General features: G+C 39.7%; 2 protein-coding genes across 4 annotated transcripts; one reads left to right on the forward strand and one right to left on the reverse strand.

Moving 5' to 3' along the window:
• Nucleotides 1-4899: 4899 nt before the first annotated feature.
• Nucleotides 4900-17612, forward strand: slc1a6 (solute carrier family 1 member 6). Of its 3 annotated transcripts, XM_085447292.1 has the most exons (12): nucleotides 4900-4974; nucleotides 5104-5174; nucleotides 12619-12885; nucleotides 12987-13124; nucleotides 13325-13532; nucleotides 14224-14266; nucleotides 14471-14599; nucleotides 14706-14890; nucleotides 15028-15261; nucleotides 15417-15611; nucleotides 16788-16922; nucleotides 17169-17612. In XM_085447292.1, exons 3-12 carry the CDS (start codon nucleotides 12663-12665, stop codon nucleotides 17365-17367), a joined length of 1689 nt encoding a protein of 562 aa, XP_085303418.1. In that variant the 5' UTR covers nucleotides 4900-4974; nucleotides 5104-5174; nucleotides 12619-12662; the 3' UTR covers nucleotides 17368-17612. The 3 variants fall into 3 exon arrangements, with proteins under 3 accessions (XP_085303418.1, XP_085303417.1, XP_085303419.1); XM_085447291.1 differs by lacking the exons at nucleotides 4900-4974; nucleotides 5104-5174 and adding an exon at nucleotides 7212-7790; XM_085447293.1 differs by lacking the exons at nucleotides 4900-4974; nucleotides 5104-5174 and adding an exon at nucleotides 9288-9434.
• ccl44 (chemokine (C-C motif) ligand 44) lies at nucleotides 16654-24412 on the reverse strand. Its single transcript, XM_085447294.1, has 6 exons — nucleotides 24247-24412; nucleotides 23249-23378; nucleotides 22420-22564; nucleotides 22221-22301; nucleotides 19164-22104; nucleotides 16654-17278 (listed from the first exon to the last, which is right to left on the reverse strand). Exons 1-4 carry the CDS (start codon nucleotides 24308-24310, stop codon nucleotides 22263-22265), a joined length of 378 nt encoding a protein of 125 aa, XP_085303420.1. The 5' UTR covers nucleotides 24311-24412; the 3' UTR covers nucleotides 16654-17278; nucleotides 19164-22104; nucleotides 22221-22262.

A 24412-nucleotide genomic window follows, 5' to 3' on the forward strand; every position in this document is an offset into this window, starting at 1 on the left:
CTGGTTTACTTCTAATAAGTATGTTTGCTATGAAACCTTTTCGTACTGAAACCGATATTCTGCTACATTTCTTTTACTTTTGGGTGAACTTACTTTTTTTTTTTTTTTTTTCCATATGTAAGTTGCTTATAAAATATTAAACTTTTTACAATATTATACAAGCAATAATCAAGTTTGTAAAATAAATGGTTTGCTCAAATAAAATACCTGTATAACTGTAAAAAAAACCAAACAAACATGCTGCTGGTCATTTATTGTTTCATACTGTACTGTAGAGTCGATTTACAGGCACATGTGGGCCTCCCAGTATTTTAAATTCATGTCATCTTAGATTCTCTAAGAGTTTTTGATGAACTGCTCTGTTGGAAACCACTGCTTCAGAAAATGTCAGTATAGCGGTATTTTTATAAAAGTTTAGCCTGCAAAATTTTATGTTTCAAACATTTTGCTAAAGACTTTGTGCTCATCTGGCAGTTTACAAAGTTTGTTTTGGTATTTTTGTTGTTTGTTTCATTGTAGAACATTTGAAAAGGGAATGTTTGTCAGATATAAAAGGAGTTCTGCTTTTTCAACAATGGCCGACTGAACGCTGTTTAGAGTTGTACTATCTTGATATGTTAATGTCATTGGGTCTGATCCAAACGTTGTCAGGGTGCTCGAACACGAAACCAACAGATTCAGATAATGTCATGTTAATAGAAAGGACCGCATGTGTGAAACGTGCTAAAATCTGCGAATAACAGACATACAGTAACTGATTACTTTACCCCTCTTTTTTATGTTGCAGGACCTTCAGATAGCTTCGTCATGCCAGTTAAAGAGTAATCAGCTGACATTTCAAAGCAAAGAATCTATTCCCTGACCTTTCCGTGTTTAGCAAGGCTTTTTGATAGTGACCTCTTCTTTTATCTCTTAAATGTGTCCGCTATCAGCTATTCAAAGCATACCTTTGAACAGAGGTCTCAGATAATTCATAGAAAGGAACCTTTCCATTGTGTTGCTATAACTGCATATGCCTCTAATATTTCATTTTCCACTTTGCGCAGTGACAAATGTGTTCAAAATAACACTGGAAGTGCATTTCTCTGCCTGCAAGCTACATAATTGTAAACCCTTTTTTGGGGTACACTTATGTTCCAGGGCAATAAAAAGTAAACATTCGCACCAGTACTTCTAGATTTTAAGGTGAAATATTAAAGCTATTTAAGGGGAAAATTTAAAAAAAGGAAATGTTGTTTTTATTTGTATTTTATTAATTTCGAATAGATCAGGGCTACTGTGATTTTAAATTGTTTTGGAAAAGCTGTTTTTGGTGTTGTGTAATGCACTGCCAGTGAATTATTTGTGCTCTGAGGACCAAACACCTGAACTGAATGTGCTGTGTAATGTTTAAAGTCTTAAAATAACATCTGGACACATAATGGGAGAGGGTCGATTTAGGGCACCGCTTAGCTAAAATCCCCCCTTTGAGAAATAATTTATGAGCGAGCCGTGTGTGTGCGCTTGTTATGTTTATCAGGACAGAGGAAGCATGCTCCATTCCACTTACCTGGGCTTCATAATACTATTGCACCATGTTGTGAGACAAGAATGCGATTGTGCAAACACCAGCTAAAGCTCAGACTCGCTATCTAGGTTGGCTTTCCCTAATACCGCAACATTAATACCTTGTGTGTTGCTAGGTAACTAATGGACAGCTATTAAGTGGGTAACAGCGAGCCCCTAATTTGATTCCAGTGTGATTATTTAATCAGCATTTACCAGTCAGCAGTAGTTAAACGAACCACCTATAATGACATGAGTAAGAATGCAGCTTCTTGCTGCTGAAAAATAACACTAAGACAAATGTTTCTTCCTGCAAGCGGGTGAATAATTACACTATCTAAACATGGATCATACATGATCCATGCCTCCCACGTTATGGCAGGATAATTGGGTTGCCATGGTAATGCGGACTGCTCCTATCACTGTGGTCATACGCCAGATTGGAACTTGAAGGAAGCCTACAGAGGTATCCCGATCCTAGGCTGGACTGTTGTAATTCCTTATTGCGAGGCTGTTTAATAGCTCTACTACCTGACAAAACCATATTTATATCTAATTGTTAGCCACTTATCACTGGCTGCCTGTGGGACTCATAATATCCCCGTGGTTCTTGGAGTTCTAAAAAGTATAGTAGGAGGTAGAGCCTTCAACTTTCAGGACCCTGTTCTGTAGAATCAGCTCCCGGTTTGGACTCAGACACCACGTCTACTTAAAAAATTAGGCCTAAAGTCCTTTTTATAAATCTTATATTTAAGGTTGGATCTGTTGTTCAGTGATATAGGCTCAAAATGCTGGGGTAGATGCTATATTGTGCATCTTCTCTGCTTTCCTCTCTCATCCACCATGCATTTATTAGTATGTTGCACTATTTCTGTAACCTTCTGTGTTTTCACTCTTTCTGCATTTTTTTTCTAGCTCAAGTGCTGCACGTTACTGATCTGCTGCTACCGCCATTAAAAACTAAATTGTTTATCATCTCTCTTTTGTCTTCGCTTTCCACTCACCCCAACTGATCAAAGCAGATGGTCAACCTCCCTGAGCCTGGATCTGCCAGAGATGTCTTCCTGTTAAAAGGGAGGGGGGTTTGGTGATCCGAGGATATTGTTGGGTTTCTCTTTAGAACATTGTAAAGATTTACCTTTCAGTCTGAAATGTTGCGCAACATAAATAAGGCTGAATTGAAAGCTGAATGTTGGAGACATTGACAATAAAGGAGAATCCTAAAGAGTCTCTCAAAAATGAAATGTTACAGAGCTTACCATTCTGTGACAGTTCATCAGTTTAGGAATGATGCTCCTAAATTTAAAATTAAAATATTTAAATATATATTTAAAGCTGAATTCTATATACAGTCATGTAAAAAAGAAAGTTTCCAAAGGACTCTGTGCAGTCCTGTGACAATCTAAATACATCCATGATTCAACAGCTTGTGAAACCAACACTGTAAGGAGTTTTGACCCATTCTTTTTTTATTCTTCTTTATAATGTTGCAGTTCACAGCACTTCGTTAAGGTCTGGACTTTGACTGGGCCGTTGCAGCATGTTGAATCTTTTGTTTTTCACAAAATCCATCCACCAAAAGTGCTTAACAGCTGGTAAAAGGTGTTTGTGCTGATATGTTGTGTTTTGCTTTTGTCAGACTGTGAATTATAGCCAAACATGTCTGCTTCAGTTTAATCTGTGGAAAGGTCACAGTTCCAGGAGCCTTGTGGTTCTTTCAGATATAACTTTGCAGAGCTAAGCTATGCTGCCATGTTCTTTTTAGAGAGAGGAGGCTTTCACCTGACAAGCTTTCTAAAGACTGATTTTGTTCAGTCTTTCTTTAACTGTACTGTCATGAAGATTAACATTTAGTATGGTAACTTTTGTTTTTTTTCCATTTATTTTAGCACTGCGTGGTCTGATTTTGGGGTGAACTTGCTGTGATTTCTACTCCTGGGAAGATTGTGGCATTAACACAGACACAATAAAACCCCCAAACTTCAGTATTCATGAAGGATGGTAAAGTTCACTGCATGCATTTGATTAGAAGTATTTACCCTTTTAATTCCCATGTAAGCAGTCAGGGTATGTTTAGTTTTTTCACAGGAATGTCCTGTCCTATGTACAGTCCTGTCTATTTAGCTGTTCTATTTAGCTTCTGACAATGCTAGATTACAATAACATGCATTTTACAATAAAACATAATAAGCAAAAATCATAAAGGAATCAAAATTGAAGAAGAAGAAGGAGAAGAAGTTGGTTCTAGAGCTGCCTTTTGTCCGTGGTGTGAAGATTGAGACTGTTCTTTATCTCTAATCTTTCTTAAATCTTTCTGGAACAGTTGACAAAAACTCAACATAGCAAAAGTTTTAATAAGTTTTAAATTTCTAGTCTTCTTGTCTCTGAACATCAAACTTAACCAAACTGTCAATTAAAAGCTCCAGAACAGCTTCCAAAGTCTCCAGTCTCAGCAGTCACATTTGGTGGTGCCCAATAAAATTAAATTAAAATACCTCTACAACATCTTGATTCTGTTTGTTGAATAGTTTCACTCTGAAAAATAAAAGTTCATCCACTGTTATGTTTAATGGCTTTTTTCAATGGCTTTTATTTATCTAATTATGTATTTTTAATTATCCTCTATTTATCTCGTTGAGATTAAAGTCTCCTTTTCGACAGTGACTTGACCAAGAAAGAGGCGTTTTATTGTTATTTTATAACAATAAAACGAGTAAAGAAACAAATAGAAAATGTTTCAACTCGTCTCCAAATCCTGCGCAGTTTGTTGGCTTGTTGTTTCTTTGTTCGTGCCACACAGTTGTGTATATTATATGACTGCATGTTAAAGCTACTTTTCTCCCCACTGTATGTGCTCATGCATATTAATCCATCGTTTGTGAACGTGGATATGATGCGTGGGAGTGCGAGTAAAAAGCCGGTCAGCTGGATGGCATCGGGGTTACGCATACACGAGCCCCCCAGAGTCTAACTAGCACATGCATGTTGTCATAGCAATAAGTGCCGTGTAGTTACACGTGAGATTTATTGTGGATCTGTTGTGCTGTTTTACACACATAAACCGGTTATCCACCAGGGCATGTGACGTGATCATGAAACCCACCGAGATAGCTGATTTGCGATGAAGCATTTCGCACAGTTTTGGTGCTCGTGAATGGGCAGCAGGCGGCTTATCTTCATCGTTATTTTTCTCTCCCGAAGAGTCCTTAACCTCCTCCTCCCACGCAGACCTCCCAGGTGCTCAGCTTGGCTGGAGGCTTCACGCACAAACAGAAACCGACACACAGTAAAACAGGAGTTAACAGTAAAGATGAAAGGGGGGGGGGGGGGGGGGGTACAGTGGGTGGGCGACACTTGTTCATTATCGACTGCTTGGTGGAGAGGAAAGCATCTACATGACTGTGTGAGGAACGTCTTGGACAGAAAGAGGTGTGTGAGAGTTTATTTCCAATCGTTTTTGGAGCAAGTTAATCTGTAATTACAGGAGGCATCGTAGATAAAACCGTCAGATTCAAAGTTGTAGCAAGATTGTGTCAAGTTTTAATTTGTGTCTTGCAGCGACTTGAAGGAGGACAACTGAAAGCAGGAAGGATCTATGACAGCTCAGCACATCTAGAAACAGAAACAGGGTAAATATCTATCTATCTATCTATCTATCTATCTATCTATCTATCTATCTATCTATCTATCTATCTATCTATCTATCTATCTATCTATCTATCTATCTATCTATCTATCTATCTATCTATCTATCTATCTATCTATCTATCTATCTATCTATCTATCTATCTATCTATCTATCTATCTATGGACACATAGACCACTGTTCACACATTTCTTGCCTGAATATGTGTGTGTGTCTGATTGGATTGAATTTTCTCCTGTTGCTATACTGCTATACTAATTCTCACCTTTCTCTATTTTTAACAAATAATTTGGAAACAAAGATGTAGTGGAGTGGAAACGAAGCTCTATATTTCTGTTTCCTGAAGGGTTGGTACATGTTTGCCACCTTTTGGCTTCTTTGCATCCAAAAGACTTTTGCACTAAAGTTGTATTTTCTCGGCTGGTAACATAATTTGTTTGCTGTAATAGAGAAAGCAGATTGTATTACAGTTTTTCTCAGTCGCTTTGGTGCGTTTCTCAGATCAGAATTGAAATTCTCATAACTATTAGTTCAACCTCCACAACACTCAGTCATTTGTGCACATCATAGTAGCAATTTCTCCTCTCTCTGAACAAACTGCAAATGATTTTGGACATGAATCAGTTGCTTCCATACATTTCCCTGCTGCTTTCTGACATTTCCATTTGCTTATGTCATGTCAGTCAAAAGTAATCATACCAATGGATGCTGAATAGTCATTCCCAATAAAACTAATAGTCATACATCCATTGCTTAAGTCATCACACACAAAATTGTTGAACTAGTTATCACATGCCAAATATTGGCCATCTGTCAAGCAAATCCTATACCTTTCTGTATCATTTTTCCTGGAAATGTCTCCGAAATTGAACAATTGATCTCAGGTGAATTACAGCTGTCACTCATGAGGAGGCTCTACCAAATTGGTGATTTTATGTTTACATGTATTCTACAGTGAACAAGTGACTGTAGCATATTTTTCTTTTGCACAATTCTGTAGGATTACAAACACTTCTACACAATGGAAATGTGAAACGTACGTATTCAGTGTCTCAGTTACTCCCAAGACTCCCATAACATCTACAGTGACTTTACTGCACATTTCAGATGGCTGTACAGGTAGGCCATAGTGCTGTCGTCAGCATTTTCAGGTGTCACCAATTGTTTTTGCAATGGGAAACACTGAAATTATAAACTGTCATAGTGGAAACATGACAATGCCATTTGACTATCTTGTTCATAAAGATGGTGTCAAGACTTTTCATTTTGATGGCACTGACAGTTTCATTGACATGGATACTTGCTTTTGAGGTATGGATAATCAATTCTGTGCATGTGACGTGCTTTTGCAGGCTATCCACTAGGTTTTGCAGTTTGCACTAATTGTTTTGGGAAATGCACTAACTGCTGTGCAAATGTTAATGGTGTTCTGAGAAACGCACCAAAGCGACTGAGAAAAACTGTAAACAAAGACGTATGCAGTGCAGATGGGTTTGTTTGTTTGTTATCTTAGCTGCTCACTTTATTAGGTTCACCTGTTCAGCTGCTCATTAATGCAAATATCTAATCATCCGATCACATGGCAGCAACTCAGTGCATTTGGGCATGTAGACATGGTCAAGACGACCTGCTGATGTTCAAACTGAGCATCACAATGGGAAAGAAAGGTGACTCTGAAAGTGTCATGGTTGCTGGTGCCTGACAGGCTGGTCTGAGTATTTCAGAAACTGATAATCTGCTGGGATTTTCCTTCACAACCATCAAGTTTACAGAGAAAAAAACTGGGGTGCTTGTTGTTGGTGTGCATATGAGCATCTTTGAATGTGCAGCACGTTAAACCCTGAAGCAGATGGAATACAGCCGCTGAAGACCACACTGGGTGGGACTCTCGACAGATAAGAAGGGAACTTCACTGTACTCAAATGGCCTCCATAGTCAGTCCAACAGACCACTTTTGGGATGTGGTGGCATCGGCTGTGTGATGCTATCATGTCAATATGGAGATCTCAGAGAAATGCTTCCAGCATCTTCTTTAATCTCTGCCACGAAGGATTAAAGCAGTCCGGAAGGCAAAAGGGGATCCAGCTACTGTCAAAGAGAAGATTCAACTTCTTTATTGTTGTCTTTCCTGTCTACACGTTGTTCTACACTGACAGTTTATTGTCTCGGGCTGTGAAGAGTTTGAAATAATTCAACCTTCATGGGAAAAATCAATAGTCCCCTTTGAATCGCTGTGATCTGGACATTTATCATGTACATCACTGTGTCATTTTCTACTGAATGCTGTTTGACATGGAAAGGTTATTGTGTGGAGTGTTGACGATTAGAAATAGGAATGTAGGCATATTTGTCTGACTTTGATTTGTCACACGCCACAAAATATTGGCTGTGTGTGTGTGTGTGTGTGTATGAGAAGGTCAGGCCATATGAGAGGTCTTTCATGTCTGTCTTGTTATGAAAGCTGAGCTGAGACAAACTCTCCACTCACCTCCGGAGGTTCACACACGCGACATCCTGACCCTCTCGTCCACAGCGGTGAAGCTCTGACGGTTACCTGATTTTAACTGGACTGCTTGACTCAAAGTCTAAAACATGAGTGGTGAGTAGTCAGACAGCTTAAAGGCTTTTTCCAATCGCTACTTTGTGCGATCACGAGAAAAATACCTGCCTTTATTTCTCAATTTCACAGAGAAATTGCTGGGATTGTAACCACGACAGAATAAGACCTGCACCTGGTCTGATTTTAAAGAAAGCTGTCGTGTTTCATCGGCATAAATTAATCAGTGTTTTGAATAGTATCAATGTAGTTTACAAAATATGACAACTGTAATATAACCAGGCAAACTGTGTTTTGCGCTCATGGACATGAATTTCCACCTTTTTTGTGTGAGTGAGAGTAACGTTGTAAGTAATATATTTAATTAGGAAGCATTGTATTTCATGTCAGAAGCAGAAAGTGTGGGGAGACCTCACCATGGCAACCAAGAAAGCGTTAAAAAAGGTGGAAAAATCTGCATTTTTAACCCAAAACGTCGTCTTTTGTACTTGGTGACAATCAGTGCATTAAAGGTTTTGAGCATTTCAAAAACTACCACAGATTGAGACTGTGTTGTATAATAAGTGATAATAATAATAAAGCATTGGAACACGGACTAATTTTAAATTTTTTTTTTACATGCTGGGGGTTTCCTGTTTAGTATTCATGAATTATGTCCTGCATTACAAGCTGCTTGACTTTTGCCAGCCATATATCCACCATGAGTTCACATGTTTTGACAGATTTATTGTTAGTCAGTATTCACTTGGATTTCAGAGTTTAATATTATCTCTTCATTATAATAAACGCCTGATGATTATCTGGGGTCAATGCCCCTTTTATTATGGTATATTTCCTGGTTGTTGAGTTAAGGTTTCAGTGTTTATTTGTCAAAAAAAAATTAAGGCAGCTTTTTTACTGAAACTGTGAATGAAACAGGGATTTAAAACAGAAACTCTGCAGTCTTTCTGTTCATTTGCAGCCTGATCAGCATCTGGATATTTTGGGAATTAGGTTTTTGCATGTGAATACTAATGAAGCACAGAGAAGTTTTTAAAAAAAGAAACATTAAGCTGACTCACAGCTGAAAGTTTCTGGTCAGCTCCAGCCTGACAAAATTAGCTCATGCGGTGCAGCTTACGATCAAACCGCTCTCTCACTGCTTGACTTGTATTGAGGCAGAAAGGAACATTTTGATCATTTAATTGTGTTCATCACAAGATTTATGTAGTAATGCTGTTATATTATAACCTGTGAACTGCCTTAATGTTCAGCCCTTCGCTGTAGTGCCTTTCCTTCCTTGAGACTTCCTTTTTCATTAGTCTTGCCTTTACTGAGCTTCACGACTGAACATTTTGTTTTCATTCCTACTCTAGTGTAACGCTGTAGAAACTGCCAGCTTCATCCACTCTTATCCATTACACACTAGAATGGGGTTATCAGCAGAGGTGTGGACTCGAGTCACATGACTTGGACTCGAGTCAGACTCGAGTCATTAATTTTATGACTTTAGACTTGACTTGAAAAAATGTTCTAAGACTTGTGACTTGTGAAGCCGACGGGTAAAGAGATCGGTTGTTATCGGATTATGTCGTTGAAGAGAAATTGTTCGAGCCATGTTTCCGAAGTAACAAAGAGGCGACGGATGGCCTGGATTGCAGCCATTCAAAGATCAAATATAACGTCCCAGAACACTCCAGCTCACAGGTTAGTCTGCTCCAAGCATTTACACGAAGGTCAGTGTTTTTTAGTAGTTAATACGTCATTTTCATAACATAATTGGTGATATAGGTTACAAGCAAGTCTGGCGCTGAACAGAAATTGTCGCGCTATGCTCCTTTATTTATTGTGCATAAATAGTGAATTGTCCTGACACAATATTGCGTTTCGCTTCTGTTATTATGGTACATTGACAAAAACATATACTTTTATTCACAGGATAAAACAGTTGTTTTGTATCACTAATTGTCCAGTACGATTACAGCATACAGTATTATTGTCACTGCTACATTTCTGTGATGCTACCAGAAATTATTTCCACTGCTAATTAATTACCATTGAGCTCAAAGGTCCTATTAATAAACGGTTAACGAATGTGTATTTATGACGACGATTTGTGAGACTGGTAAACTTATGATACTTACGATGGTCTTTACTTTCTACACGGTGCATTTCAAGGTCCTGCACCCATCCGGCGGTAAACTGTACCTGGGCTTGTTGCAGTGACCTGAAGTTACTAAACTTCATGAGTGTATGCGCTCACTCCAAGAACCGTATAATTATAAATATGCATATAAATATGCTATGATGAGATAGCTGACTTCATCTAACTAGCAAATGTTGTCCAGGCTACGTTGGTGATACAGTTTTTTTAATATGTATGATATTTTTGTCATGCGATTTTAAAGCCGGTCCTACAACTGCATCCAAGAATAACATGCAGCTTATCTCAGAACTGTCGGTGAAAATTATTCTTGGAGCTAGGTTTAATTGAGCTGCATTTTAAAGAGGTGCAATTTCACAATTTGTGTATATTTTCTAAGTTCACTATTTTGTCATGTGTTGAGAAAAACACAGATTTAAAAATTACATGGTCTAATATTTACATTTAGCATATAACTGCAACATTATTTTTTCATTTTTTTTTTTAAAGACTCGAAAGGACTTGAAATTCAAAATTTCAGACTTGTGACTTTACTTGGACTTTTACACCAGTGACTTGAGACTCGACTCGGACTTGCCTGACATTACTTGAGACTTGACTTGAGACTTGAGGATAAAGACTTGAGACTTACTTGAGACTTGCAAAACAATGACTTGGTCCCACCTCTGGTTATCAGTCCACTCCAGTCCTCCAGATAGTAGAACATTGTGACCGCGCTACACATTCGTTCAGACATTTATAGACAGCAGGTCTGAATCGTGCTGTGAGAGAACTAAGAAGACGTCCATCTCTTTGCGTGGTTAACTTTTTCTTTTTTACTACATGTAGATTATGTATAGATTGATGCAAACCTTATAAAATGATTTGAGTAGATTCGGTTTTTGGTTTTCAAAATAAAGTGTTTATCTCTGGGGAAGAATGAAAAAATGATTTTTGTGTGAGGTCAGTGATTATAGTAGATGTGAAGAATAAGCAGATGAGGACACTGCCTGTTTATTACCCGCTCTGTGGGACTTCAAGTTTGTTTGCAGTGGTTGGCTAAGAGGAAACAATGTAGCCTACTTAGATAGGAGGAAGTGCGAGCAGCGTCCATGTGTTACACACACACCGAGAGAGAGAAGGGAAACACGGTAAGACTGAAAAAGCTCGTTATTCATGTTAGGTTTTAGTCTATTTTATATCTCTAAAAGTTGATTCTGTTCATCTAGACGTAGCGTTCCTTCACTGGGCTGGTTTCAGTCATTATGCAAATGTACTGTTTGTAAGATTGGGGAAACCTGCAGTCAGTTGGATGAGTGACGAAACGTTTCTCCCACAAAGCGCTACGTCCAGATGAACAGAATCAACTTTTGGAGATTTATTACCTGAATGATTGAACACGCATCAAGAAGTCTACTTTATAGCTTTAAGCATAGAAAAAACTGCAAAGCAAGGCTTGAAAAAGACACGGCTCATGTTTGCTTACTCGGTTCAAGACTAAACCAGCACATAGTCCAGCTTTGCTTGTAACTGCAAAACCAGAACTATGCTTGCAGTCTTCTTTTTGTCATAGTGACAGTGTGTATTTTAGAGTTCATGCTCTTGAACGTGTCTTTATTGTTTTTTTGACAAATTAGGTAAACAAGCTATTGTACACTATGAGGTCATATTGAAGTGCTCATACATATTTTTGTTAGGAATGCCTTGCTAGTTAGTTGTTCGTGCCTTAGATTTAACAAGATGCTGTAAACATTTCTCGCAGATTTTGGTTCATATTGTCATGATAGCATCACACGGCTGCTGCAGATTTTGCCCCTGCACACCTGTGATGCGACTCTGCTGCTCCACGATATTTCAAAGGTGCTGTGTTTGACTGAGATCTGGTGATTGTTGAGCACAGTAAAATAAAACGATGTGAGCATAACGAGTCCTTATTTGAGTCATTTCTGCTATCCTATCGGCTCGAGTCTGGACATTCTCCTGTGACCTCTGACCTCTACATGGTATTTTCACCCAGAGAACTTTTTTTTTTCTCTTTTTCAAACCATTCTCTGTAAACTCTAGCGATGGAAAATCCCAGCAGACCTCAGTTTCTGCCTATCTGACACCAACAACAATGCCACATCAGAAGTCACATGATTCCCATTTCTTCCCCATTCTGATGCTCAGTTTGAATTTCATCACGCCCCTTTGACCATTTCCACATGCCTAAATGCTTTGAGGTGCTGCCATACGACTGGTTTATTTGCATTAATGAACAGTTAAAGTTGAAGGTGTACCTAACAAAGTGGCAGGTGAGATGCTGAAGAACAGATTAATCCAAACTGTGGCCAATTAATGTTTTGTCCACCAACTGTTTTACCACTAAACTGAACCAAATTATACACAAAAAGGGGATGTTTATTCTCTGAACACTAAAAAAGAAAACTGTGTATTCATAAAACTATTTCAGCTTGGTAATCTTCTCCATCTCAGTTGGCACTGGTAGGTTACATGGTTCAGGCTTTTTAGTTACTGTGCCACAGCTAGGTCAGGTTTTGATTTGTAATCCTAAACAGGTGCTTCAGTGTTTCACACAGCAGCAGCTGTTTCATCCTGTTTTCTATTTTTTTTTTCACCCCGAGCAATTGAGCAACATGCGATGTGTGTGGATATTCTGTGAATGTCTTAAAGCGTGCCGTCCCTCCAGAAACTACACGTGACAAAAACTTCACACTTACCAAATAATTTTTATTATTTTTTTCTTAGTTTCACACGAGACCTGCCTCCTGGACCAGGTGCTGGAGCTTATTATGAACGAGAAGCCCCCCACCAGTGCCAGCCTTTTCCTAAACGAGGACACAGAAAAACCACCCTTACCAGACAGAGTAGACCTGAGGAGGCGCTTACGCAGGGCCATGGAGAGGAGAGCAAGCAGCATGAAGGAGAGGATGAGCTCCGTCAGCAAGGCCAGTGTGAAGGGTTTCCTGAAGAGGAACTTGTTCGTTTTGTTCACCATCGCTGCCGTGGCTCTGGGTGAGTGGAAAGGAACAACAAATGGAGGTTTTTTTTCCGCTTGTGCTTTTATATTTGTGCATTTCGATGCTTATTTATTAGTTAATTTATTTATTTGCCAGGTATAATCCTGGGCTTTGCTCTACGCCCCTACAATCTGTCCCTGAGGGAAATCAAGTACTTTTCCTTTCCTGGGGAGCTCCTAATGAGAATGCTGAAGATGCTGGTGCTACCTCTAATTGTCTCCAGTCTGATCACAGGTTAGCTTCTAATGAGCACTTAAAAGCAAATATGTTTTATTTTCCCACACTGCTTCAGCACAGTACTGTCTAGATCCGGAAAGAGAGCAGATATCCTATCGTAGTCTTCAGTATTTACCAGCAAGCTGTTTCTATGATTAATTTAACATCAAATTCAAACTTTCATCAGTCCACTGAGAAAACAATGTTCTCTGCCTCAGGCATTTCCTCCTTGGACAGTAAAGCATCTGGTAAGATGGGTTTGCACGCAGTGGTCTACTACATGGTGACCACGCTGATTGCTGTGTTTATCGGCATTGTCATCGTCGTCATCATCCAGCCGGGGAAAGGGAACAGGGACAGCCCCGTGGCCAACGGTGGGAATATCGAACCTGTTCAGGCTACTGATGCTTTTCTGGATCTCATCAGGTAACGACTCAGAAACTTGACTCATGTGTTAGGTTACACAGTGTTTCCACAGACAGTCGCAGTTCATATTACGAGAGCAGTCTAACAAGAATGTTAAGAGATGGATTAATAGATTGATACCACTATTTTTTTATATGAAGCTACTGCCAGTAATCAAATTACTTAGCTCAGGATAACTTCCAAAACACCCAATGGTGTTCACACCTCTGTCTTTATAAGGTACAAGCTGTAACCTAACATGTTTGGATGGCAGACATAACAATTGGATGGAGTCAGGCTCTTTCCATTGCTTCCCTTATTTGTTCTGAACGATGCTAAATGGCTGCAGAGCTATACTTAGCCACAGACAGTGTAAAAGATGGGCACAGCCACCATGATGTCACCGATCAGTTAGTGAAGTTTGTTTGAAACTGAGAAACCACAGCACATCACAAGCATCTTTCTGACTTTTAGAATGACAGTGATTTACAAAAATGACTCAATCTTATTTTCAGTGAGACCTGAAACTTGGACTGAGCCCATAAAGTTAGCAGGAACGTGTTTACTGAGGTCAGAGTGAAGCAACTGAGTGCTGTTTTCCCATAGACTACCCCAGGAGTCGCCCCCTGCTGGTTATTAAAATAATTTAGGTTTTAGGCATATTTATTTATGTATATGTGGCTCATTTGATCTTTGCTTTTTTCTATTCTAGGAACATGTTTCCTCCTAATCTGGTAGAAGCCTGTTTCAAGCAGGTAAGCCTTTGTTTTCATCCCAGCCATGGTTCATATCTTCTTCATTATGGAACACTTCATTTCATTTAAAGAAAGAAAATCTCCTTTATCTCTAAATCTTGATCAACAAAAATTTGATAAACATATAGTTTTATTTTCCTAATCTCTATTACATTGCATGTATTGCTATGTAACTACCTTAAAAACATTTCATGTCTGTTGCAGTATAAAACAGTGTACAAGAAGACTGTTTACACCAGAAATGTGACCGTAACCCTGAACCTCACCGACTCGCTCAATGTGACCGATTCTGCCTTGAGCATGAACCTCAGCACGGTGCTGCACACCATACAGGTGGGTGTCTACAAGCATCTTCAGGTATAAGTGCAATACTTTAATCACTATGAAAAAGAAAACTACAGTGCGTATTGATTTGTGTGTAAAACGTTTTCAACCACAGGAGACTGTGGAGGAGGTCGTCCCTGTGTCTGGCTCCTCGAGCGGAGTAAACGCTCTGGGTCTGGTGGTGTTTTCCATGTGCTTCGGTCTGGTCATTGGCAACATGAAACAGCAGGGCCAGGCTCTTAGAGAGTTCTTTGACTGCCTGAATGAAGCCATCATGAGGCTGGTGGCCATCATCATCTGGTTAGTAAAAACCCAGCATCCACACCATATGAAGATTCTGAGTAGACTTAACTGAAGAAAACTCTTCCTTTAGTCTATAAAAGCAACTAACCCAATAAAATTACCATTATAGTAAAACAATGTTTCCAAACTTGCAGGTATGCTCCAGTAGGTATCCTGTTTCTGATTGCTGGGAAGATTGTGGAGATGAAGGATCTGGCAGAAGTGGGCAGTCAGCTTGGGATGTACACTGTGTCGGTCATCGTGGGTCTTCTCATCCACGGCCTCTTTGTTCTGCCAATGCTTTATTTCCTGGTAACCAGGAAGAATCCTTACAGCTTCATTGGCGGCCTGCTGCAGGCACTGATCACTGCTCTGGGAACCTCCTCCAGGTTAGCTTCTGCATAATTCAAACATTGTTATTCATTCATTCTGAATCTCATCATAAGAAGCACTGCATTACTTCCTTTGTGTTTAGCAGCATTAAAGGCCAGTCTCTGCTCGTGTTTATGGTAATGCTAACATGTCTCATCCTGTCTGCTTCAAGCTCTGCTACCCTGCCCATCACCTTCCGCTGCCTCGAAGAAAACAACCACGTGGATAAACGAGTGACGCGTTTTGTCCTTCCCGTTGGAGCCACCATTAACATGGATGGCACCGCCCTCTACGAGGCAGTGGCAGCTATCTTTATTGCTCAAGTCAATGGCATGGAGCTAAACTTTGGTCAGATTCTCACCATCAGGTAACAGTACTTTGGTTTGCTAGTACTCAGCTGAGCCCTCTCTTTCCTCCCAGAAGATGGGCAACCTGTGGTCATAAAGAGATGATCGCTCTCTCTACTCTCTGACTGTCACAGCAGAAACTAAGACTGATCAGACCAGGCAACATTTTTCCAATCTTCTATTGTCCAACATTGGTGCTACAACTTGTAGCCACAGTTTCCTGCTCCTAGCTGTCAGAGGTGGCATAGGTGTGTGTGGTGTGTTGCTGCTGTAGACCATTTCTACATTCCTAAACACACAGGGTTGCTGCCATGTGACTGGCCGATTAGATACTTGCTTTAAAAGCCATTGAACAAGTGTATCTAATAAAGTGGCCAGTAGGTTTAAATACCTCCTACTGCTTTTGGCTGTTCCATTTTTCACGAGAGGTTGCCATAACGGGCAGCTCTGTATATTTAAACTAGCAAATATTTACTGAGGATGGCCTTCCTACTGCAACCCACCAAGGGCTTTGTGTCTGCCCTGGGATCAAATCAGGGCTCCGGTGTGTAAACTGCCACACTATTACAAATAAAATACTCAAAGTTCACTCAGCAAAATGAGAAAATAAAGTCTTTAGATCGAGTTCAGTCACTTGAAATTGCTGAGATTTTAGCTTCAATACAATTTTAAAAATTATAACTGGTATGCAAGAATATCCATACGGTGTTTACGAAGAAGGTGCTAATCTATAGACTATGTGTGTAAACATGCTTAATTCTGCTGCTAAGTTGGTCATTTTAACATAGTAGCCTATGGAAATATTTTGCATCAAACCTCTAGTGTCCATTTAAGGAACTGCAGTTTCTGGCACTTCCATGCTGTCCCCTATATACAACACATACACAAATACAGAACAAGGTAAACGCGTGAGATAGGGATTTGCTCCAGCTTACTCCTCTTTCTGATCACACTTTTTATTACTAGATAGGGAAATGAGAGGTTAATAAACATGTAAACATATATTAAAAGTGTGTTTCTGCTATTACTATTATTAAACAAAAATACATTTTAAAGAACATATGGTAGAGACAGTATTCCTCGTGTGCTTTTATCACACTCTACTACACCCACCAGCAGTGCACATGTGCTGTTTGTTTGTTTCCTTTTATTAAATGCATTCACTCGCCTCTCCATCCCTCCCACCGCCCACTCAGTATCACAGCAACGGCTGCCAGCATCGGAGCAGCAGGCATTCCTCAGGCTGGCCTGGTTACCATGGTGATTGTATTGACATCGGTGGGACTGCCCACGGAGGACATAACGCTGATCATCGCTGTGGATTGGTTCCTGTGAGTTCCCACTAAATGTCAGCTTGATGGGGATTGGTCTGGGATTGTGCCAGCTTAAATGTCATTGTAAAGCTTCAGAGAGCCCAGAGGTCCCACAACTACAAAGGTTATCGATGCATAATGCAGAGTGATGGATAAGAGAGCCTGCAACTGTTTTCATAGCATCCATCCATCCATTTTCTTCCACTTATATATGCAGTCATTTTTTAGTCTTTCTCACTTATTCTCTCTCTCTCGTGACTCCAGGGACCGTTTGCGTACTACCACGAATGTTCTCGGCGACTCCCTCGGGGCCGGCATTGTGGAGCACCTTTCCCGCAAAGAGCTGCAGAATCAGGACGCCGAGGTGCGCAACTCTGTAATCGAGGAGAACGAGAAACCCTATCAGCTCATTTGCCAGGACAATGACATAGTCAATCATCTCAACAGCGAGACCACAATGTGAAGGCGAGGGAATCACATGAAACGGCATGAACATACAGAAGCATTAGCATGATGCAGTGATGGAGAACATGATAGCCAATGCTTGAGGTTCACATCTTTCCCTCAAATACAAAAGCTTATCTGGGAAATACGACACAGTGACGCCTGTCCTGGGACAGCTTGATGACAGAAACTAATGTTCACGTGTTGTTTAGGAGCATCCTGTGATTTTTTTTATTTTATTTTTTTTGAAATGCAGTTCAAAGCCATCAAATAATCTCACTTTCAAGCTTGAAAACACAGCATTATTAGAGAAACAACACCATTCATAATGTAAACCAGCTTATTTTTTCAGTCTTGTGAATTTATTCTTTAGACTTCGCCCAGTTCTTCTGCATGACTAAACATTGTCCACTGCAAACACCCATTTTTGTCATTCTAATAATGACTACCTCTAATAGGACTTAGATGTGGGATTTCCACAGCACTACACAAAAATAAAGCTGGATGTAAATACACGAGCAGCAGTATTGTTTCCTTCCTCTTTTAAGTGTGCTTACACGATTTAATCGTAAAACTGTGACTGTTAAACACTGGATACAAGTGAAAAAGAAAACTTTTACTCCTTTGTTTTATTTAGTTGATATATTTTAAATGACTTTATAGACTGTTCCCCACCCCCAGTGCTTTCTTATGGATATTGGTGTGTATTTCTTGTATTTATTTGGTGCTATATGGGCACAGTACTGCAATGCTAAAGGAGTAATTAAACAGAAATAGCTGCAATACTGAAGGTGTTCATATTCTCGGTTTCTTTTTTCCTCCTGTTGATAGCAACAGTGTTTTTAAACATTAGTACACTATTACACCAATCGGTCTGTGTTTTCTGCATTATATGTTATTATCTACTCAACATGTAATTGGATTTTTGGTATATTTTGATTGAAGTGTTGCTGGTTACTTTACAGTTGATGGTTTTGTGAAAAAGTGCAGTGAAGAAACTTGGTGAATGCTTTTGAGAACCTACACAGTTGTTTCAGTGTTGTGCATAATTATAAAAGTGATGGTGTGAATACACGTGTCTGATTTTGTACCAGTTCATGCCCATTAAGAGGTCTCGAGTTTTTGTTTGCAGGTTAGAGTTTTGTTGCTTTAAGTTATTTCAGTAGAATTGTTATTTCTGATGAAGGAGCAGCTCAACATGTTGATGGACAGCGTGTGAAAAAACATGATAAATAAATGTCTCAGGAACTGAAATGAACTGTGATTCTCATTATTGTGATTGTGGCTACCCCTTGTGGAAGATATTCTCCCCTCCAGACACTCTCAGCTGCTCTCTTAGAGAAAACAGTGGGTCAAATGTTATATGAAAAACTAATTTCACATATGGATGAGGTGAATTCTTCTTTTTTATTACGAACATTTCATCTAAGTTTGAAATCCTTTTATATATAAGCTAATAGTTAAGTTAACCCAGGCTGTGCTGCTGTAAGCACTACAGATATGTCACTGTTGGATGTGATAGGGAAACCAGAATATTTAATCAGAAATAAAATCAGTTTAGAAAACTGTTTACAAAACACAACACACAATTTACTGCTTTTTCTTTAGTACAAATAATAACAGCACTATTTACATAGTTTAATATAGGACAAGTTGTATAAAAGTATATACATAAGTATATATATATCTAAAGTATATCTAAAGTACCTAAAATAAATATTCTCATTATGTATAATGACTTTTCAGAGTCATAAACATAATGAAACAGCAATTCATTATTATCTTATTTTAAAGTTACATTGTGTAAAATCTCACCACTAGATGTCAGTAGATTGCAGATTGCAGTCAAATGTATTCTGTTTTCTTAGCGATCCCAAGTGTACAATCCTACCTACGGTGGCTCCTGTTTATATGTAGTGACTGTAGGGTTTCAGTCCATTGTTTACCGCAGCTGTCAATATGCGTCCATGTTATTTCACTCTTGAGGAGGCTGTAAAACTTTGGAGGAGTCCAATATGAGTCAGTGAGTCAGGTAAACTCACTTCTGACCAATGGCAACAATACCAAGGAGAGATTTTGAGGATATTCTTAACTCTTGCCTGTTCTGTTAGTTTTAGTGTTGTTAGACTAAATCTGGTGAGAGTTGCTTCACATGTTTTACAAAGGCTCTTATATTTCCTTTTCCTGTTTTCCTTTTTGTTGCGTTTTCATGAGAGGTAGTGGTACTGTTTCTTGATGGCAGCTCAAATGTGTGGATCTAATCTTATAAGGAGATTACCTCTGATTGGATCTCCCGAATATTTTCATGTCATTGTCATTCGTTTTATTGGTGTCAGTACATTTTATCATAGTTTTGTCCTCATGCCTTAGTTTTTATCTTGCTTTTGTCTGAAAAAAGAGATTGTGGGCAAAAACTATGACAAAAGTTATTGGTCTGCAAAATTAACACTTGTACAGGCGCAAATTAAAACTGTTGCCAACTTCTATATTTAACGGATTAATTCTAAGTTTATGAAAATGCAATTTGTTGGGAGATGTAATTACACATACTTATCTTTCTATCATTTTTCAATCATAATCTCCTTTTTCCAATTAAATAAAACCTCAAAAACGACTTGCTGTAGCTTTAATGTTGTAGCTGTTTATGATAATTACTTCTGTTACTCATAGGCAGTGTTGGGGAGTAACGGAATACATGTACCGCGGTTACGTATTTAAAATACAAAATATGAGTAACTGTATTCCGTTACAGGTAGCGTTTAAAAAGGTGGTATTCAGAATACAGTAACTTTGTTGAAATAAATGGATTACACGGCGGTACTTCCCTGTTTCATATTGTGGCGGGTCAGGACTGTTTGGGTTTTGTTTGACAGCTATGTTCTGTTGTTCCAGGCGGCAGCGTTACGGTTGCCATGGTTACAGGGCGACGCTCTCTCTGTGTTTCCTGGGTGAGAGAGCGCCTTTTTGTTGTTGTTGTGCTAAGCTAATAGGCAGAATGCTACAGGATGTAGCATCATGGGCAGTGTAGTCCGTGCTGCAGGGAGAATGGACTGCCGTACCCGTTATGTGTCTGTGAGCGAGGGAGGGAGAAAAAGGAAAAGTAGGAGTTGTCATCAAGCAAAAACGGGAGCTGGAAGCATGTAAATATAATAATAACCACTGCAGCCAAGAAGAGTGCCTGACGAGCCCAGGTGTAAGTACGCTCTTGAGACTCGACTGTACGCTGTGTTGGTGTTTTCCTCCGAAACAATAAGTTCCGTTGGAGCAGCCTTTCAACGCCTCTCTCTGTCTCTCGCAAGCAAAGTTGACCCAGACAACAAAGTAAAGCTATTTTTCGGCTACGAGCCCGACACGGAACCCACTGTATTAGCCAGAGGTCCTTTACTACGGTTCGGAGCCGCGGAGCCTTCAGTAACAGTAATAAATCACAGCAATAGGACATTCACGTAGTTGTAAACAGCATGATAATATATTAAGTAATCCAGCGTATTAAGAATACGTTACTCTCATCGAGTAACGTAACGGAATACGTTACAGAATACATTTTGGGGCATGTATTCTGTAATCTGTAATGGAATACATTTTAAAAGTAACCTTCCCAACACTGCTCATAGGGAGTCATTTGATTGTTTTCTCTGTATTACTGTAGGGTCTTTACCTTTAAAACACTTGATGTTATATAAATAAAAGTGAATGTCTGTGCAGTTGTGAGAGATTTTACTCTTTTTTGTTTGACTTTGAGCTACATCAGTAGCACGCTGTAGAAAGCGATACGCAAACATCTCAAGATTGAAAAAAGACGCTGCAGCCCTTCTAGTTATTATTTCAGATTTATTTATAAAATTGTTCACTCGAGATGCTGTGTTTTAACATATAGTGCATTCTCCTACGATGCAATGCTTGTGTGTTTCGCACACAGTCGAGCCCTCTAAGTTTTAACAGCCTGGCCATGTGGTGAACTGAATCATGAACACTTTGGCATAGTTTAGTGACAAACTATTGTTTAAACGTAGAAATGTAAACTCCAAATAGATACTTAAATCTGTCGCTGATGCCTGAGGGCCTAGTGTTAGAGTCACATTTCATACAGGACTTTACAAACACGCAATATACAAAATGGACAAAATATTAGGAACATTTGCTCTTGAGCTATAGTGAAGGTTGCATCCAGGTGAAACATTCACTCTGAGTCAACTGTGATTTTTTTTTTATAAACAGTCAAATATAGCCTGAAAAAGGAGTTGTAAACCATACCACTGGAGACATGTTATCTCAATATTCTGCACGCTCAGTGTACCGTAACCAAACCCCATCTACTTTACTGTATGAAGTGTCATTACACATTTAAGGTATACAAGTCACAAATAACCATAAGAGTATCTTGGTGATATACAATATTCATATCACTGCTCATTTCATTACATCTGTTTCACTGATTTCACATCAGCCAGGAGTGGTTATGCTTTTTTATAGAGGGAGACACTTTCAGGCAGTCTCTGGCAAATAACAGTATAAGCCATTTTAAAAAAAATCTTTGCAACATATCTTACAAATAACACCCCCTTTGTTGAGAATGTTCCAGCCACATACTGGGAATATTTCAAGCAGAGTTCATTCTTAAATATCTAAATATGTATTGCTGCCCAGGTCCAGTCCCAGGGAGACGGATAGTGTAGATAGAGAGAGAGACACGATGATTGGAGAGTCAGCGAGCTTTGACATGTAAAGATGACAAGCTGCTGAAAGTTTACTTGGCCTGCAGAAACACAGGAAGACAGCTCAAAATCCCAGATGAGACTTTTAGAGATTTACTTTACATATAGCCTACATACCAAGTTTATATGAGTAATAACATACGGAAAAGAGCCTTACTTATGACTACAACTTTTCCTCCATATTTCCTCCATCGCTCCATCACTCCACACTGAGAACCACCAAGTGGTCCTTCTTGACCTGAAGACATGGAAATTATGACTTTGCAACACTCCTCAGTTTCACTTCATCAAGCTGCCTTTATTACATCTCAGGTGTAGAATACAGTAAAGTAGCCGTGTAACAGACTGCGTCTCACCTCTGACATGACAGGAAGGTTGTCAGAAAGGAACCATTTGGTTTGGCGGGCCTTGTCTCTCTGTCTCTGGATGAGCTTTCTTAGCAACCTCTTTACCTTTCGGTCTCTGGGGTCTGCACACTTCACCGCCTTCTTCGTGTACAGTCTTTGAAAGACAAATGCAAATTATGTGCAGAAGTTGCAGGATGACAGTACAAGGATGTGCTGAAGACTCGAGACAAAGGATGGAAACACACCGATTTGAATGTGCTGCAGTAAGAAGGAGAAGATCATGCTGAGATCTACAAAGGTATTTGCCAGCTATAGCCCAAATTAAAATGAATATTTATATACTATAAGATGATAAAGAGGGAATTTTGTATTTCCCCCTCTAGTATAACGAAGAACAAATTGCGATCAAACTAAAACAGGTAACGAAAATAATGCCTCGTATCCAACGGATGAGAATTCAGTGCTTTTGTTAACTGGGCCACATGAATAAGCAAGCTCTTCATTCCCCAGCTTCATCAGATTTCCCTGACCTGCTGGAAACAATAGGTATCACAATGTAGTTTACTTAAATAAACCCTGCTGTTCTGACTGACTGACTGGCTGCAGCAGGGCTCAGCTGGCTCAGAAGGTATTTTCAGATGGCTTGTTATTCCCACATATTTCCTTTTTCACTTCCCTGGCAATTACAGCTCTAAGCCCTGCCATAACAACATGACCTGGAAAGATGACAATGCCTCTCAGCCCAAGCTCTGCCCTCCTCTAACGAGAGGCATATTTTCCATTCCTGCAGATTGCTGTGTGCTCTTTAGCTCCAGGAGTGGATAGTTGAAATACTTGCATGATGGCTTGTATACTGCAGTCGGGCCCCTCGGTCTGCACCTCAAACCGCAACACATCTTTGGTACGCACCTTGCCGTGGGAGTATAGCATGCAGCACTGGACATCGTTCTTCATCTGCACACCTATGGCTAGGAAATAACACGGACAAAGGAAGACAAATGAGTCACTGAAACGAAAGCAGACTGCCAGAATGATGCTGAACTTTCAGGTGTTTCACATCATTGAATAGATTTCACATTCAATTACTTTTTTGTGAAAACGGGATGCTAATGCAGCATCACGCCAGGCAGAAAAGTTTCAAATAATAGAAATTATTGCAGATTATCAGACCCTAAATCTGAGCGTTCATATTTATAGTTTTTCAGCACTGTCAAGTCCCTGTTCTGATATTAGCAAAGACCGAAGCAGAGTATTTTGCACATGCCCCACATATACGCAGAGTCACATATGGACACACACTAGAATGCCAGAGGAATTATAATGGCATCCCGTTGTGCTGAGAAACATACGAGCATGCCAGTGAAACGGGAGAAAGTGGTAGAAAAAGCGAGGTGTTTGTGTGTAAGGAATGCCATGATGTCCCTTCATCCAAATCTGTAAACAACTGAAAGTGTGATGTGAGGCAGCAGGAGCAAAATAGGACAGTGCTGCTTTGTAATGCCACAAATGATTTTGAAGCCATCCTCAGCCACATCAGTGCACTTCCAGCGCTTTGACTACATTTCAGAAAACAGACAAGACTACACGATCACGCGAACTGAGCCCTGACACAGTTGCTGTCTTTTCTCCATGTGTGTGTGTGTGTGTGTGATGTGATTTCTGCTCCTCTGTTTACATCCATGCCTCCCTCCCTGCTGCTCCTGCTGCTGCTATTCCTCTTTCCCTCTTCTTTCCTTTTCTGTCTTCGCCATCACCGTCTATGCTAGAGTGTCCACCTGCAGGGTGCATGCAAGCCATGCAACACACACACACATAGAAAGTATGGTTATGTCCTACCTTCTACAGATGCCAAGAGGATAACAGTCAGAGAGATAACAGTCAACATCTGCAGCATGAACATGATGAGGCTGGCAGAGGAGGAGAGGAGAGGAGGATAATCTACTCTGTCACCTCTCCCTCTATGGCTGCCTCTCTTATACTACTCCCTCCCTCTCTTTATACC

Source organism: Copadichromis virginalis, linkage group LG23 (assembly GCF_057382275.1).
Source record: "Copadichromis virginalis isolate Kocher_CV1m ecotype Utaka linkage group LG23, C_Virginalis_male_GT1.1, whole genome shotgun sequence".
Taxonomy (NCBI): domain Eukaryota; kingdom Metazoa; phylum Chordata; class Actinopteri; order Cichliformes; family Cichlidae; genus Copadichromis; species Copadichromis virginalis.

Coding starts and splice junctions, on each gene's coding strand:
- ccl44 (XM_085447294.1), bottom strand. CDS start 24,310: ATGTTCATGCTGCAGATGTTGACTGTTATCTCTCTGACTGTTATCCTC. Junction 23,379..24,246: donor CCTCTTGGCATCTGTAGAAG/GTAGGACATAAC, acceptor GTTATTTCCTAG/CCATAGGTGTGCAGATGAAG. Junction 22,302..22,419: donor ACCTTCCTGTCATGTCAGAG/GTGAGACGCAGT, acceptor CCATGTCTTCAG/GTCAAGAAGGACCACTTGGT.
- slc1a6 (XM_085447291.1), top strand. Junction 12,886..12,986: donor CATCGCTGCCGTGGCTCTGG/GTGAGTGGAAAG, acceptor TTTATTTGCCAG/GTATAATCCTGGGCTTTGCT. Junction 14,267..14,470: donor TAGAAGCCTGTTTCAAGCAG/GTAAGCCTTTGT, acceptor TGTCTGTTGCAG/TATAAAACAGTGTACAAGAA.